We start from the raw sequence: 17,279 nt of genomic DNA, 5'->3' as shown, positions 1-17,279 counted from the left end.
ATTACTGCATACTAAAAGAATTTAACCTCTCTCTCTCGTATTTATCTGCTGTTTTCAAAAGCGAATATCTTCTTGTGAGGATACATTTTGGTGCTGTCACAATATTACTATTTAATCCGAGTTGGCTATAGTGAAGCGAGTCTTAACAAGTATAGAGCTACAGCGGTACGTGATTTAGACCACTTTAACCATAACGAGACTGTGAAATATATTTTAGAACCATTGTGCCACTTCCGACCAGGGCGTTTCAGTTCGACTTGATCCTTTGCCCCGTTTAACTTCCTTGTGAAGTTGCAGCTCTAAGTAAAATAAATACGTGCACACATACTGCCCTCTACATATCCGTCGTTCTTTAAAAAATGCATTGCGTCATTTTGTTGTTTTGGGGTTTCAGGGATGCTTTTCGTCTAATGCGACGGGAAACGGATTCAGATTGCCATTGAATTGTTATTGAATTATTTCTTTTCGTACTGACTGTCTTTCTTAAGCTGAATATTACTGAGTGCGGCGTGAAATAACAGACATTTTTCTTACCCTAGAAGATGCGCTCAATATACTCGTGGTGTAATCTTGTTTAATTGCTTATATTATTTACCGAACTGGACCAAGAGTGGACAGACCCTGTTATTCCAAGTTGTTTCTGTTCTAAAGATAATTACTGGCTTGGTACAATTAGGCGACATAAAATATGTGTGCGTATGAAGTAATTGGTACTGAAAATAGTGGATTCTCGCAACAGAACAAAAAGTCAAATTCTCATAAACAAGTTACATTCCAAAACATATACAGTAAACTACCGTTATAAGGGACTAAAAGGGACCACTAATTTTATTTCGTTATAACCGCAGTTCGGAATAAGCATGTTCGTAATAAACGTATTACTGTGGATGTAACATGGCTACCAAAGAATTCATAGTAGTCAAAACAACGTGTCGAACTTGCATTTGTCTCGAAGTAAAAGCTTGTTCCCTGCGTATTCCTTCTATATTCACCAATTTCGGTTGTGTCGAACCTCTGATAACTCGAAGTGTAAAGGTAGGTCCCTTCAACTTCGACACAACGGTGTTTGACTGTAATTAATGTTTACCGAAGCTTATATATATTCAGGTCTTGTAGCATCGTTTGAAATAGAAATCTAGTTTGGTATCCTTTCGATGAACAATTAATACAATACTGTAATAAAATACAAACATGAAGTACCAATAAAGAGTAAACTTAAAACACACAGATAATCTCAACAATTAGGAATTTAGCATGGAGTCTATCGCGAAGAACAGGCAGAAGTCGTTTTCACATGTATAGTCTGAGAATCAAGGGAGGTAACTCGGCGATCGTAAACAAACCAATGTCGACCATTATGGCTGCCGACGGGAGTGCGACGAAGGATGACAGTGGATAAAAGCCAGTGTTATCTTTCATGTGGCGTGTGGCACGCTATTGATAGCTAATGTAACATGTAGGTGCTGGAATACATCCGGCGTCAACATTGATACCGTGTTGGAAATGGATAAACTGAGCATAATATCGGGGGCATTGTTCTTCGCTGCGGATATATTCGCTGTCACAAGTTTGGCGATGCCGAACTGGATAGTATCAGAAATCGGCGGTAAGTGTACATTCCAGGACATTTGTCATTGTTTTGATCATGAATGAATACAAGATGAGTTAATGATGTCAATTTGGTCTCATATTAAGCTATTTTGTTAAGCTTACACTTCACATGGTGCCAAAATGGTACCCACTTCCAGGCAGTGGCTGAATTGACATTTCGTGAGTACCAGAAGCTCTGAGTAGACAATAATACAATTAAAATAAGACTATCCAACTGTTTGTACGACTTTCAACTATTGGTTTGATAATTATGAAAAGTCATGTGTAAACCATTGGTTTTGTTGTGCCAAAAGAGCAGGCAATAATGGTATAGTGTATTCATAATTATTAATACCACTGTTCCCATATATATTTGGTGCAAGCATTGATCAGGTGTAATAGTTCTTTATTAAATAGGGAAGGTTGGGTTGCCTTGTGGTTAAAGTGTTCGTTCGCCACATCGAAGACCCGAGTTCAATTCCCGACATTGGTACAATGTGTCAAATCCATCTCTGGTGTCCCCCGCCGTGATATTGCCGGAATATTGCTAAAAGCGGCGTAAAACCAACCTCACTCCCTCTTTATTAAATGCCCTTTTCCATAAAACTTTCAAAGACTTGGCTGAGTCATCATGGTGGTCTTATGAAGCATCTTGCAGCACAGAGTTGCGTCCCTAAGTGTGCCAGGATTTGAGTTCCATTACAAGATTTGTGTGTCATGTGGTCTGTCAGCATTATATCAATACTTGTGGCCTCTGTGGATATTCAGGGTTAGAAGGTGCCGACAGCAAGCTATGCTGGTCATATAAGGCGAACAAGTGGATCGGGTGGTCTGCCTCGATGACTTGGTTGATGGTATGTCCTCGTACTCTGGCGGCATAGATCGATGCTCACGATATCAATCACAGGATTGTCTGGCCCAGACGATTATTTACAGGCCCCCCGTCATACGGTACCTGAAATATTGCGTTGGCAAGCAACAAACAAAACAATTCTTGATGGTTTAACAACATTGGCGAACATATAAAACCTGCGTCAATCCAGCTTTCTTCCCCATCCCACACTAAACTGACAGTTTTATATGTAACTGAAGTGCTGTTCAAAGCTGGGCTAATCCCCATTAACTCATGTAATGACTTGCAAGGAATATGTAAGCTTCAAAGACTTTCAGTGGGCTGCCACAAGATAACACACATAGCCCAAATGTCATAAAAGTGGACTGTCACCCAAAATAGACTGGCATGATTGATGTTAGAGCCAAATACTTGAAACTTATTAGAATGCAGTGTAGTGTGCATGACTACCAGGGTAAGTGGATTAACATGTCATGTTCCCTTATCAAAGTTTGTATGGCTATAGTTTGTTTCATAATCAGGAGGTATAATACATAAGTACCTTTACATTTAAACAAAACATACATACCATATTCGATGTAATAAGCACCCCGCTCTAATAAGCACCCAAGGCGATATTTGCTAATATATTGGCCAGTGAACAATCCCAATTTGCCCCCCTTCCGATTAATCAATGTACACAAGACTTATTTATTCGCGTATGATACGCACTCATGTGTTATGTGCATACTTAATTATGGGCAATTAAATTTTGGAAAAATATGTCTGTCGTACATAAACATTTCAGGCTGTCAGCATAAACCACGATATTTATCTTTCAACTCTGTTTTTTTCACTAAAATAATATTCCAGTAAGAGCCCCCTATTTCTACTTTTGAGAGCGCCCTGGGCGCTTATTACGTCGAATACGGTATGTAATCACTTTTTGATATGAAAAGTTATTTATATAAATATGACAATTTTTGGAAATGTGTTGTACATCTTATTTCACAATGTTTCAACTGATTGTTTTTAGATATCTAAGAAATAAACAACAAGTGAGAGTTGTTTATTTCTTATATATGAGATATCAACATTATGTACAGCCTATTTAACAAGTTTAAGGATGTTGATAAAATGTACAAGCTTTAAAAATATTTACCCCTATTTATATAATGATGACTCCCTCAAAAGAATCTGACCGCAGCAATGTCAGACAAGTCCATTTTATGCACAGGTGGGTATTTCCTGCATTTCCTCACAATCCTCACATCGAATACCTGTACCTTTTCTCCCAATACCGATTGTCATATCTCTCCCAGTAATGGATGCAATCATTCGGCCATCACGTTTATCTACGTTGCCCAGCTACATCTATGGGGAACGACTCACTAGACACAAAAAATAACATCGTCAAACATACGGCCTCATCAACTTGTGAACGTATGTTTGAATCTCCAGAAGTGACGTCATGATAGAACAATGTTTTATCGGGAAATAAACCACGCTTCGTTCTTCATTGTTCTTTGCCATTTATTGCGTAGCTATCTTCTTTTTGTAAATAAATCATGCTGACCCTCTTTTATGGGAGGTCAGTTGGTCATTGCCATGGTAACGAAACAAAACTCATGTTCCAAATGCATGATTTAAGAAAATAAACTGGTGAAAAATGCAGGGATTAAAATTCTACGAGCACTTAGCATGCATTGGATAACTTTAACATTAACAAAACAGGCTTGTGCTTTAAGCATGTTAAGAACTTGCATAATAAAGACCAATCTCATTAAAATCAGATCTTAGTTCTCGCTGCCGCTATCCCATTACGGGTCACGTCAGACCGACCTTGGGCTAACTTTGACCGACCAATGGAATCACCAATCAGAAGGCAGCTTTCTCGTGCTTTACGGCACTAAATTCGAATTGGCGACTACGCTTCGAAACATATTTTGACAAATTCTAGATTACGAATTTGAAACCTGAACAAAAGAACATTCTGGAATGGCTAATAGATGGGCTAGACTGTATGGATTCAGTCGTTAAACCCGTAACTATCGTTCGGAATAAAGTTTTCGAGGTTGCATGATAAGAAATCATATTCTGACTGTCACTTTCATAATCTGGTAAGAGACGCTCTGATTGGTGGGATGAAAGGTCGTTCTGATGTGACCCCTAATGGGATGTCTTCAGATCTTTATTTAGCGGTAGCGAGAACTAAGGTCTGATTTTAATGAGATTGAATAAAGACTTTCTAACGGGTTTTGTGGAATGGACACATCAACTGGTGCCCAGCAAACATTTCCAAGTTGGGGCACATGTAATCCAGTTACGGTAAGGGTACATTTCTATATTTAAAGAACAGTACCTAGGGTACATATCTGTAGTACCCTGTATGACCACAGCCCCTTCAATGCTTGTACTAGTCATGCTAGTAGCACAATACTTGTTTTGGATCTCCAGGTCAACCAATGCACCAGTTTGATAATCTCTACTCTATTTGTTCTGTAAGATGTCAACATTGTAGCTGAAACGTTCTCTTCCAGGGGACACATATATCGGTCTGCTACAGACCTGCCTGACCATCTACGGCCGCCCGACGATCTGCTTCACGCCGGACCCGGTGCGAGGGGAGTGGCTCCTGACCTTTGTCTGCATCGTGATGGGGATTCTGTGTATCAGTGTCACTATTGTGCTTCTCGGAGTCTCCTACTGGGAGTACAGGGTCATGAAGTTTGCCCGCTGGCTCGGCTTTGTTGCAAGTATGTCACATACGGAAAATCCTTTTTTAGAATTTTGTTGAGGTCTTGTTCATGTTGTTGTGCATTATATATATGCACATACAGTCAAGTCTCGTTAATCCGACACTCATTAATCCGACAATCGGCATTATCCGCCACAAATGATGGGACCGAATAAATCAGTGCTATTTAGCCCCGTTAATATAACAGTCTCGCACTCCGACTCCAACCCACCTAATTTGCAACAAATTACCGAAATCACTCATAAATCAGTGTTGTAAGTCCGACACAGTGATCAGCGTGCGCCATGGTCATCTGCCCCCGAGTACACAGCTCGTGTTTTGATACGAGAGGTTGCTTGATTAGAAAACGTATTCTGCTGCACCTCAATTTATCTCCATGTATTCCTTATGTTTATTTTTTTAAAGATTGACACATGCAGTGAGAGACTTTATAGGCATTTAGAAGTTGAATAGAATTATAACAAGGAGTAGTAGGGATACCAACTTATTTATTATACATGTACATACACTATGTTTCATGTATAACAAGACAATGTTATCCATAATACTTTTTGCCACAGGGCTAGAAAGTAACATTTTTAGTCCACTAGTCATTATAGTGATATAGATGGCAAATTTCTACTTGTCCGTATGATACCTTAACTATTGGGCAGTATGGCAAGACTATAGGACTAGTGCCAATGTCTACCGCTGTTATCATAACATATACTGTGTTTGATACTAAGCTGGGTCCTGGGTTCCTGGAGGTTACTTTCTTACTCACCCACTCTTTCACTCATTCTATCACTTACTCTCTCACTCGCTCTTTCACTCACTCTATCACTCTCTCACTCACTCGCTCTTTCACTCACTCTATCACTTACCCTCTCACTTTATCACCCCCTCGCTCTATCACTTTCTCTCTCACCCACTCTTTCACTCATTCTATCACTTACTCTCTCACTCGCTCTTTCACTCACTCTATCACTCTCTCACTCACTCGCTCTATCACTCACTCGCTCTTTCACTCACTCGCTCTTTCACTCACTCTATCACTTACCCTCTCACTTTATCACCCCCTCGCTCTATCACTTTCTCTCTCACCCACTCTTTCAATCATTCTATCACTTACTCTCTCACTCGCTCTTTCACTCACTCTATCACTTACCCACTCACTTTATCACTCACTCACTCTATCCATTACTCTCACACACCATCTCACTTACTCTCTCACTCACTCTCTCAATCGCTCTATCCCTCACTCTATCACAAAATATATGTGAGCTTCTGAACCTGTTGTAGTCTGGTTATTATGAGATTTAATGCACCATGTGTTTCTGTTGTAGTGATTCTGTTTTGCCTGGCGGCAGTGATCTTCCCTATAGGATTCGACATGGATCAGATCGGGGGCGAGGCCTACCAGCTCCCCAACAACTTCCGGGTCGGAATATCCTACATTTTCTTTGTCCTAGCTCTCTGGATCACTGTTGTCTCTCAACTCTTTGCCAGTAAAGTCTGTCTGCCACATTTCTGATCTCCGAACATTTATGTGACTGGACGCTCCAATTATTCACACTATGCTAGTCAAGAGGAGTGCAGTCATGTGGTAGGCCTAGCATCAGGAATCTCACAGGCTTCCCTTCTGTATTAGTGATGAGTAGTGCTTACTAATACCTCCACATAGTGGCTGTGGTCGTTTGTACCTACAGCAAGTCATCTGCATTGACAGAGGGCGAAGTTCATCGTCAGCACTTCACAAGTTTGTATGCAACCACGTTTCTCCATCACCTGTAAATACCTAAGGCTACTTAGTGGTGTGGTCACTATTTCGTATCATTCTATGCCTGGTCTAACTGAGAGGAAATAGACCGATGAGATCTTCGATTACAAACGTTTTTCTTCTACAACATGTGCCATATCTTGGACAGGTAGGTATGTACAAAGTTCATGCATCAGTAGGGCTCATTTGACTTCCGTGGAATCTACAAAGCCTGACACATTCATTAGCAAAGTGAAAATAGGCTCAGGACTCTTCTCCACAGTGTGGCTGTATGTATTAAACAGGTGATGGAGACACGTAATGGCTACAATCCAGTGAAGTATTCATCATGACCAAATTTCACATCAACTGTTTCTCTATCGAAGCCAGCCGGGAGATACGGTGGTCTTGACAGATGATCTCCGTTGTGTACCTGTCTTTGCCTGAGAGGATGTAGACGGCCATTGTTGTAGAGAATATAACCTGCTATTCTTCGTTGGGTACAATTAGGTTCTGAAGAATCATGTTTCGAAAGCCGATTCCTTCTTGGAATGAATGTAGAATGTAATAATATTGGAACCTTTGCTGTCCTGTTGTGAAGATGTGTCACATTCACTGATGCGATAGCACTATTTATTATCCATGTTTTTTTCCTTTTCTACAATGAAGAAATTAAAGTGCAGTTTTCTCCTGAGATGCCTTGCACAAGTATTATGAAGAGCTTTCAGGCAAATGTACAGAAATGATGAAATCCATGTTTGTATGAACAAAGAAGCATTGTTCTGTAAAACAAACAATGACAAAGGTAGCACTTCTTTTGCATATTATCAAACAACTTGGTGGACAACAATACATCATATGTTCAAAAACAATTTTCTGAAACTCTAAATTGGTGATGATAATAGCTACCATCTGCATTCCAGTAAGAAGTTGTGAAATCTTCCGAATTGAAAATCCAACTGAAAAATCATCCATAACTCAGCTGATGGTATTTGCAGAATTTTGTTAGAAGGTCCTTTTGACACTTACGTCCAACTTAGTACCTTACTTTTCCAGGTATTTCCTTCCACAAGTGCAATGACTGTAGATCTGCAGCGTGATGTTTGTGCATACTCTGTAGAAGTGTAGGGCTGCTGAGGTGTATTCTGATGATAGTCCATAGTGTACATAATCTGTAGGTACATGGAAATATACCCAATAGAGAGGGAACCAGTGGAGTGAGCTCACCTGAATACGTTTCTCTAGCTACTGTGGGCCATGTGTTGTTTCAGTAACTTTGTCTGGTGAACTCATTCAGCCAATGCAAGAGGCCTGCTTTGTCCACACATTGGGTTAGTGTCACTGGTGGTGTACAGACTAATCATCCTTTTCCAAATATAAACGTGATATCCTGTGCCCCATTCATGACATCCCGTGCCCTATACATGATATCCTGTGTTCGATACATAATATTGTGTGTCCCAGACATAATATCCTGTGCCCCATTCATGACATCCCGTGCCCCATACATGATATCCTGTGCCCCATACATGATATCCTGTGCCCCATACATAATATCCTGTGCCCCATACATGATATCCTGTGTCCCATACATAATATCCTGTGCCCCATACATGATATCCTGTGCCCATACACGATGTCCTGTGCCTCACACATAATATCCCTTGCCCCATACATGATATCCTGTGTCCAATACATGATATCCTGTGCCCCAAACATGACATCCTGTGCCTCATACATAATATCTTATGTCCCAAACATGATATCCCCAGCCCCATATATGACATCCCGTGCCCTATACATGATATCCTGTGTCCAATACATACTATCCCATGCTCCATACATGATATCATGTGTCCCATACATGATATCCTGTGCACCCTACATAATGTCCTGTGTCCCATGCACGATGTCCTGTGCCCCATACATAATATCATGTGTCCCATACATAATATCACGTAGCCCTTACATGATATCCTGTGCCTCATAGATGACATCCTGTGCCTCATACATGATATCCTGTGCCCCATACATGATATCAAGTGCCCCATACATGATAGGCCCACTTGTGTATTCAAGTACAACACTTGTGTATTCGTATACAACACTTGTGTGTTCATGTACAACACTTGTGTTTTCGTATACAACACTTGTGTATTCGTATACAACACTTGTGTATTCAAGTACAACACTTGTGTATTCATGTACAACACTTATGTATTCATGTACAACACTTGTGTATTCATGTACAACACTTGTGTATTCAAGTTCAACACTTGTGTATACATGTACAACACTTGTGTTTTCAAGTACATCACTTGTGTATTCGTATACAACACTTGTGTATTCATGTACAACACTTGTGTTTTCATGTACAACACTTGTGTATTCAAGTACAACACAGTAGCTGTGTAGGACATGTGCGGACTAAGGGGGCCTCATTCTATAAGTGTTTTATTGGCTATATGTGTGTATTGTAGTCTGGCATGCAAGATGGCAACTCAGTGCCATTACCAAGCTTGGTATGAAGGACATGGATATAAGATATTCATTGTAAATAGTTGTATTGTCCAACCACAGGAGCTATGTCAGGGTATTGTCTCCATCAAAGTTTTCCCCGGACTTAATTGTTCATTTTCTTAAAGCTTGGGACACTACGTGCAGTGGGCACATTGTTTGTACTCGAGATGAAGATGTGATCAGCATCATATTTATCCTTTCCAAAGAAAAGTTCCTTATGTTTCTAACGACGATTGCTATCATTTTATCAAGACAATATTGTCATGCAGTTGATCTGCAAGTCACAGCTGAGGAGCTTTAACATTACTGACGCCACATTTTGTTGTATTCATAGATTGGGAGAAAATTAAAACTAGATTTATGTTCCTGAACATATGTTATTAATGAGGATGCAACTTATCACTAGCCGTTTCAGTTTGTGTACTTATAAAGTATCCCAGGGGCTGGTACAATTCCCGGCTTGTTCGTGGTTGTCCTTCTATGTTATCACTATTGAGACTTAGGGAATGTTTCCATTCATCCCTGTTTTATATGTACATTTGTAAACATTTCACTGAGAACACTGCTAACAAGCATTAATGTAGTTAGGTAATGGTCAACAGAAGGAAGTACCTGAACATGAATCTCATCCTTATTCCTTCCAATCCAATGCTTACTGACCTACTTGTGTTTACATGTTTCCAATGACTACTTTTTTCAAAGCATTTATTAGCTATTTATTTCAATCTGACGAAGGACAAAAATAATGCTGTAGGATTTGTCACGGATGTTGGTGTTATGTCGAATCATTAACGTCCTTCAGTTTAACACTGGCTAAGTGTGCAATAGCTGGTTTAATCGTGTAAGTCCAGATGGATGTAACTTCTTTTAAAAGACATGAAATGTTTAATGAACACTCCAGTTATCTTTTCCAAAATGTGAAGGGATATGTATATGATGCAGAATCTTCATTTTGGTCTTTGATGAGGATTTTTAGAGCAGGGAACAGGATGCCCAGTTTCCCAAGGTGTTGCAGTTCAAATTGCTGAGTTACATCCCTTAGCCATGCCAGGATTTGCTGGTCATTGGTTCAAATTTGGTGATTCCCGGTCTGTCAGTACCAGGCTGATTTGTTTTCCCTAAGTGGGAGTTCTCTATGATATCTGTCATTTCCACCCACATTTGGCCTTGCTGTATTTATGCTTGGTTTACAGATCCGCTGAACTTAAAAATGAAAACTTAAGAGAAATAAATAATATCAGAAGGGCTAGGTTAATTTAATACCGCAGATGGTAAATATCTCTTTGACAATATTTTTGTTACCACTTTACCAATCTAAGTAAAAATTTAAGATGATAAAAAAATCCATTTTAAGCATATTTTTTACATTTCATTTTTTATCTCCCGACCAAATGTTTCTCTATAAAAATCCGAAATGCTGATATGACCAACATTAAAAGATCTGTTACAAAGTCTCTCTTAAAGCTAACCATGCTAGCACAGAGTTACATATATTGGGTACTTCAGGGTATAGAATTGTATATTATCAATCTCAGTGGAAATGCATTGAATACTTAGGAATGATAGTTGCAGAAATCAACCCAATAAGTTACAAGATGTATCCATGTTAATAATTTATTATGATTATTTTTTCTGATTGTTTGGGCCAGCTGTATGTACAGTCCTCCCATACTGTGTACATCTAGTCTCGGATTATGTGAACAGTATTTAGTGGCATGATCGGAAGAGGAAGACATGCATGATACATGAACCATGGTTTTGTCCATTGTGTGTGTTGTGGAGCAATGTGATACCTTGTACAAAAACCACTTTGACATATGGAGGGCAGTTAGATGTTGAGTCAGCACAACCCTGGTGGGCCTACACAAGGCGCGGGGTAGATGAAGGAGCGGGGTAGATGAAGGTGCGGGGTAGATGAAGGTGGGGGGTAGATGAAGGAGCGGGGTAGATGAAGGTGCGGGGTAGATGAAGGTGCGGGGTAGATGAAGGCGCGGGGTAGATGAAGGAGCGGGGCATAAGCCTGCATCACAGATATATGCTGACAAGAAGAGTGTTTTACTTTATTTACGATAAGTGCATGTCCTTGATCGTCGTCGGTTGTCCAGTGTGTTATGTCGCCATTCTGTTAGGATCAGGGGTGGTCGGGTAGCCTAGTGGTTAAAGCGTTCACTTGTCACGCCGAGGACCCGGGTTCGATTCCCGACATTGGTACAATGTGTTAAGCCCATTTCTGGTGTCCCCCGCCGTGATATTGCTGGAATATAGCCGAAAGTGGTGTAAACTCACTCACACACTCACTGTTAGGATCAATAGCCTGGTCCCATTGGTCACAATAGCATAGTGACATCACCAGCTCTATCCCACAGGCCCTTGTGGTGTTGCTTAAACAAGTGTCAGAAATGCTGCGTCCTATTATTTAAGAAATAAACGATAAGTGGGAGTTGTTTATTGTACAACAAAACTCTGCTGGGAGAATAAACCTTGAGGGGCACAGTCCCTTCAGTGTTTTATTGTACGAAAAACAATGACCACGAGTTGTTTATTTCTTACATGAGATATCAACATTATGTACAGCCTCTTTAAGGATGATGGTGACATGTACAAGCCTTAAAAGTACTAAGCCGTATTTAAATATTGATAACTCCCTGAATAGAATCTGACCGCGTCAATGTTGGACAAGTCCATCATATGCACAGGTGGGTATTTCCTGCATTTTCTGACAATCCTCACGTCGAATACCTATACCTTTTCTCCCAATACCGATTGTCATATCTCTCCCGGTTTTGGATGCGATCGTTTGGCCATCGTGTTTATCTGCTTTGCACAACTACATCTATGGGGAACAACTCACTAGACACTCCCCTCTCAAAAAATAACGTCGTCAAACATACTGCGTCATCAAGTTGCGAATCTCCAGAAATGACGTCATGGTAGAACAATGTTTTATCATGAAGTAAACCTTGCTTGTTCTTCATTCATCAGTGTGATTTATGGTGCAGCTATCTTATATACCGCTGTGTAAAGATAATATATTTCTGACACTCATTTAAGCAATGACACAAGGCCCTGTGCTCCATCCCTCGGGGCACAGAATTTCTGTCTCTCAACCAATCAAAATGGCCCTTGTGAATTCGAGTGAGTCATAGATTTACGTTCAAAATGGCAGCTTTATCTAACTGAACCATGTATTTAAATGATTGACAAAAATGTTTTAAATGATTTTTTAGTTGGTAAACATGGTAGACAGGGCAGGAAAGTCCTCATTAGCTTCTGCTTGAATGAGACGGCATACAAAACTTGAGACAAGTACGGGTGATATGGCTGCTTTATTAAATCCTGAAAGAACAAATTTTGTTTTATTGGATATCTATTTTTGTGCCATTCCAAAATAAATGAATGGGTCCAGGGTATGATAGTATGGAGATGTGATACACTGGGTGATCAAGGGTATGATAGTATGGAGATGTGATACACTGGGTAATCAAGGGTATGATAGTATGGAGATGTGATACACTGGGTAACCAAGGGTATGATAGTATGGGGATGTGATACACTGGGTAACCAAGGGTATGATAGTATGGGGATGTGATACACTGGGTAACCAAGGGTATGATAGTATGGAGATGTGATACACTGGGTGATCAAGGGTATGATAGTATGGAGATGTGATACACTGGGTAACCAAGGGTATGATAGTATGGGGATGTGATACACTGGGTAACCAAGGGTATGATAGTATGGGGATGTGATACACTGGGTAACCAAGGGTATGATAGTATGGAGATGTGATACACTGGGTAATCAAGGGTATGATAGTATGGAGATGTGATAGACTGGGTAACCAAGGGTATGATAGTATGGAGATGTGATACACTGGGTGATCAAGGGTATGATAGTATGGAGATGTGATACACTGGGTAACCAAGGGTATGATAGTTTGGAGATGTGATACACTGGGTAACCAAGGGTATGATAGTATGGGGATGTGATACACTGGGTAACCAAGGGTATGATAGTATGGAGATGTGATACACTGGGTAACCAAGGGTATGATAGTATGGAGATGTGATACACTGGGTAACCAAGGGTATGATAGTATGGAGATGTGATACACTGGGTTATCAAGGGTATGATAGTATGGAGATGTGATACACTGGGTTATCAAGGGTATGATAGTATGAAGTTGTGGTACACTGGGTAATCAAGGGTAAGATAGTATGGGGATGTGATACACTGGGTAACCAAGGGTAAGATAGTATGGAGATGTGGTACACTGGGTAATCAAGGGTATGATGGTATGGAGATGTGATACACTGGGTAACCAAGGGTATGATAGTATGGGGATGTGATACACTGGGTAACCAAGGGTATGATAGTATGGGGATGTGATACACTGGGTAATCAAGGATGGCCCTTGATGTGCAAGTGGGGATTTGCTGAAACAGGTGCTTTTATTTATTAGGCCAATCCAACTTTTTTGTTTAAATGTCTTGAGGGCAAAGTCAATATTAAGAAAATTTATATGTTGCCAAGTTTGATTTGAGGCTAATTTATTGCAGAAAACTCTTGAACTAAAAGTAAAACATAAAAAGTAAAAAGTGTTAAATAAAACAGCATTCTGTCCTTTCAACTTATGTAAAATGTAGGGTAACCATTATGAGCTGAGGTTTTTAGTGAAACAAGAAACTACATTCATCTGTCTATCGTATAATTTTAGAACTATTCACAGACCGCCTTCATATAGCCGGAATATTGCTGAGTGCGGCGTTAAGCAACAAACAAAGAAAAGAAAAGAGTTTTATGATGTTGAATGTTATGATTTTGCCAGAAAGGGTGAAAGGTGAAAGCCCCGATATGTCTGGCTCATGAAGTGTGTTGATAGTGGATGTATATAGTTTTGGAGACATAGTATTCAACTTTGATTGAAACTTTTATGCTTTCATAGTAGGCCACATTTATCATTTGTTATCAAGAGTTCAGGGTTACACATGGCCACTGTGTTGCTATTGAGGGCAGTGTTTGAATTTAATATACCGTATTCGACGTAATAAGCACCCTGCTCTAATAAGCGCCCACGTCGATATTTGCTATTATATTGGCTAGTGAAAATCCCAAGTAGCACCCCTTCCAATTGATCAATGTACACAAGACTTAATTATTTGTGTATAATACGTGAGTTGTATGCATCCTTAATCATGGGAAATTAAATTCTGGAAAAATATATATGTCGTATATAAACATTTCAGGCTGTCAGCATAAACCACGAAATTTACCATCTTTCAACTCTGTTTTTTTTTTCACCAAAATAATATTCTGATAAGAGCCCCCTATTTATAATTTTGAGAGCGCCCTGGGCGCTTATTACGTCGAATACGATAAGTCTGCTAGTCCGAGACCAGGAAATTTCAGGACTAGTAACAATTTCTTGTGGACTACCACTTTTCCTATTAGGTAGATTGCATCGCTGTAGCGCAAGTTTGTTGACTAGTGAAACTATGTCGGAAGCTGTGTAGACCAGTAGTGACTTGTCCAGTGAAAGAAAGGCTGCTTTGAACCTTATATGTGATCAGTTTAGTGTTGTAATGGCCAAAGTTTAACAAAAAGGAATCCTTTCATAAATATGGAGGGACATTTTGTAGGTTGCAGTGCTTAGAGGATGTTATACAATAATAACCTATCTTTTACCTCAATGACGAACTGTGCTGTGAAAACCAACTCTAGTATATGCAGATGACAGCATGAGAGTGGAGTATGGTGGGTGTCACACCAGAACAGCTTGAATTTGAGTTGGTATCCATCGGGGCCTATAAGTGCGCTTGCACTCAATACATGAACATCTCTGCAACTTATGGATCTTCCAAAAAATCACTCTACGCTGTTCATCAGTTTCTGTTTTGTTGATATTTTTACTAATTATTTATTAGTATTTTATGATTCACATATGTTCTGAATTGGAACAGATGTTTTCTGTGGTTGTTCAGAGTACCTGGACAAGAGGCTAATCAAAACAGTTGATTTCATATATTATGAAGATTTTTGTTTATGGGAAAGTCATTGTTTTGAAAGCTGAAGATACAATAAAGAATCTGTGTGTATATCTTGCATGAATTTGTCATGTATATTTTGTTTTGTTGAAAATGATTTTATGAGAAAACTATTTGTGCATGCAATATTGATGAGTGTTGGTTTTGATAAAATGTTTTGTACTGTTATGTTTCTTGCATTTTGATCATCATTTCAAATATTGGAACTTGGTGACGAGTTTATGTAGAAAGACCTTTTATGATAATATATTGTGGATGTTGGATCCACATTTCAGCACAGCAGTCCGTGTTTGTTTCTGGCAGAGTTCTCCAGGAAGCCAAATAGTAATACCTCATTCATAACAAACAAGTTTCCCAATGTTTCACTCCATGCTTAATAATTGGGTCAAGTGTAATATATGAAGAAGACAATATATGGATGTCAACTGCTTTATTATGAGGAACACAACGTTTTGGAGTTTATACTTACTCCTTCATCGGGTGAATTATTGCTATGAAGCAGATAACATGTATGTTTCTGTAAGAACAAAAAAAGTAATAAGATAACAAAGGTGGAAACTTAACTATACTCCGTAGCATTGTGTTCCTCATGATAAAAAAGTTGACATCCATAAATTGTCTTCCTTATGTGTATCACTTCTTAATGCCATTCAAAGACTACAAATAATACGGAATTGTATTAAGAGAAAAATGTTCCCAGATTTGCTAATTTTGGTCACAATGTCATTATTTCTAAGGGACATAACTCTTATCTGTAAATTTTAGAATGTTGTGATCGTTTTTCCAAGGTCAAGGTATTTCAGTTTGGAAATAAAAAAATATTATATGGATATATTTGTTTGAGATAACGTGTAATTCTGTATGTCGCCCAAACAAAATCTATTATTGACAGGATACCTACAGTTAATGATGGAACAAGATGATAATTATTGATATTCAGACCTTTTTAGAATATTTTGAGAACTTAGCAACTTTGAGAAATTGAATATCTGTAATGTTCTCCATCATCATGGCAATATTTTCATCCTTTATCTCTAGGCGGAGCTGTTGATCAGCCTTGTGTTACATGTAAGTGATGGAATAAACACTTTTAATCATTGCCTTCACTTCTCTATTGTCTGACAGAGGTCTCTCAGCGCTTGTCAACAAACTAACCCAAGCATTTGAGTTCTGACAGTCTTGGCTTTAACAACACTTGTGGAGTGAGTGAGTTTGGGTTAATGCGCTTTGAACAGTATTCTAGTGATATCACAGCGTTCAGCTGTATGTGGGAGGAAACCCAGTGATTCAGGTGTCAGAAGTTTTCACCTGAGGTGAAACGGGTATCGTGCTGATAAACCTAGAAACATATTCGAGGCTAAAAGTGATTTGAACACACGATCGTGTTTCTGGCATGCCTAAGGGGGACAACTCTGCAGAGCGAATTGCAAACCATATGGAACTTAGCCCTCTCTTACATCATTGTCATTAAAGATGCCATTCCAGAAATCCATTTAAACATTTGACTGCCTCCGTGGTCTACTGGGTGAACATTAAACATGAATACCCCACTCAGACACAGTATACCGACTCCAAGCTGACCAGTCCTTGTTTTAGCTCCGTAATGCTGAGCGCCAGACAGGGTAACAAGAAGTACCATCTTTTAACATCTTTACATATGATGCGGCCGGACATCAAACCAAGGAACCGCTCTACCACCAGACCACGAAGGCAGTCTGCTTATCTATATGGTCTGGACATAAAAAACAAGCTACTTGGTGTCCTAATGCACTTTAGACGAAGAGAAGACTGGCGTCA

General features: G+C 39.5%; 1 protein-coding gene across 1 annotated transcript; it reads left to right on the top strand.

Moving 5' to 3' along the window:
- The first annotated feature begins 1,339 nt into the window (after positions 1-1,339).
- On the top strand, positions 1,340-16,581 carry LOC124131490 (uncharacterized protein C16orf52 homolog A-like). The gene is made up of 3 exons (XM_046494780.2): positions 1,340-1,606; positions 4,963-5,178; positions 6,506-16,581. The coding sequence occupies exons 1-3, from the start codon at positions 1,504-1,506 to the stop codon at positions 6,691-6,693; spliced, it is 507 nt and encodes a 168-aa protein (XP_046350736.1). The 5' UTR covers positions 1,340-1,503; the 3' UTR covers positions 6,694-16,581.
- The last annotated feature ends 698 nt before the right edge of the window (positions 16,582-17,279 follow it).

This window comes from Haliotis rufescens, unplaced genomic scaffold (assembly GCF_023055435.1).
Source record: "Haliotis rufescens isolate VD_foot unplaced genomic scaffold, xgHalRufe1.0.p SCAF_20, whole genome shotgun sequence".
Classification (NCBI taxonomy): Eukaryota; Metazoa; Mollusca; class Gastropoda; order Lepetellida; family Haliotidae; genus Haliotis; species Haliotis rufescens.
The sequence above is the reverse complement of the archived record's forward strand: the minus strand, read 5'-3'. Positions and strand labels throughout refer to the sequence as shown.

Coding starts and splice junctions, on each gene's coding strand:
- LOC124131490 (XM_046494780.2), top strand. CDS start 1,504: ATGGATAAACTGAGCATAATATCGGGGGCATTGTTCTTCGCTGCGGAT. Junction 1,607..4,962: donor GATAGTATCAGAAATCGGCG/GTAAGTGTACAT, acceptor GTTCTCTTCCAG/GGGACACATATATCGGTCTG. Junction 5,179..6,505: donor CTGGCTCGGCTTTGTTGCAA/GTATGTCACATA, acceptor TTTCTGTTGTAG/TGATTCTGTTTTGCCTGGCG.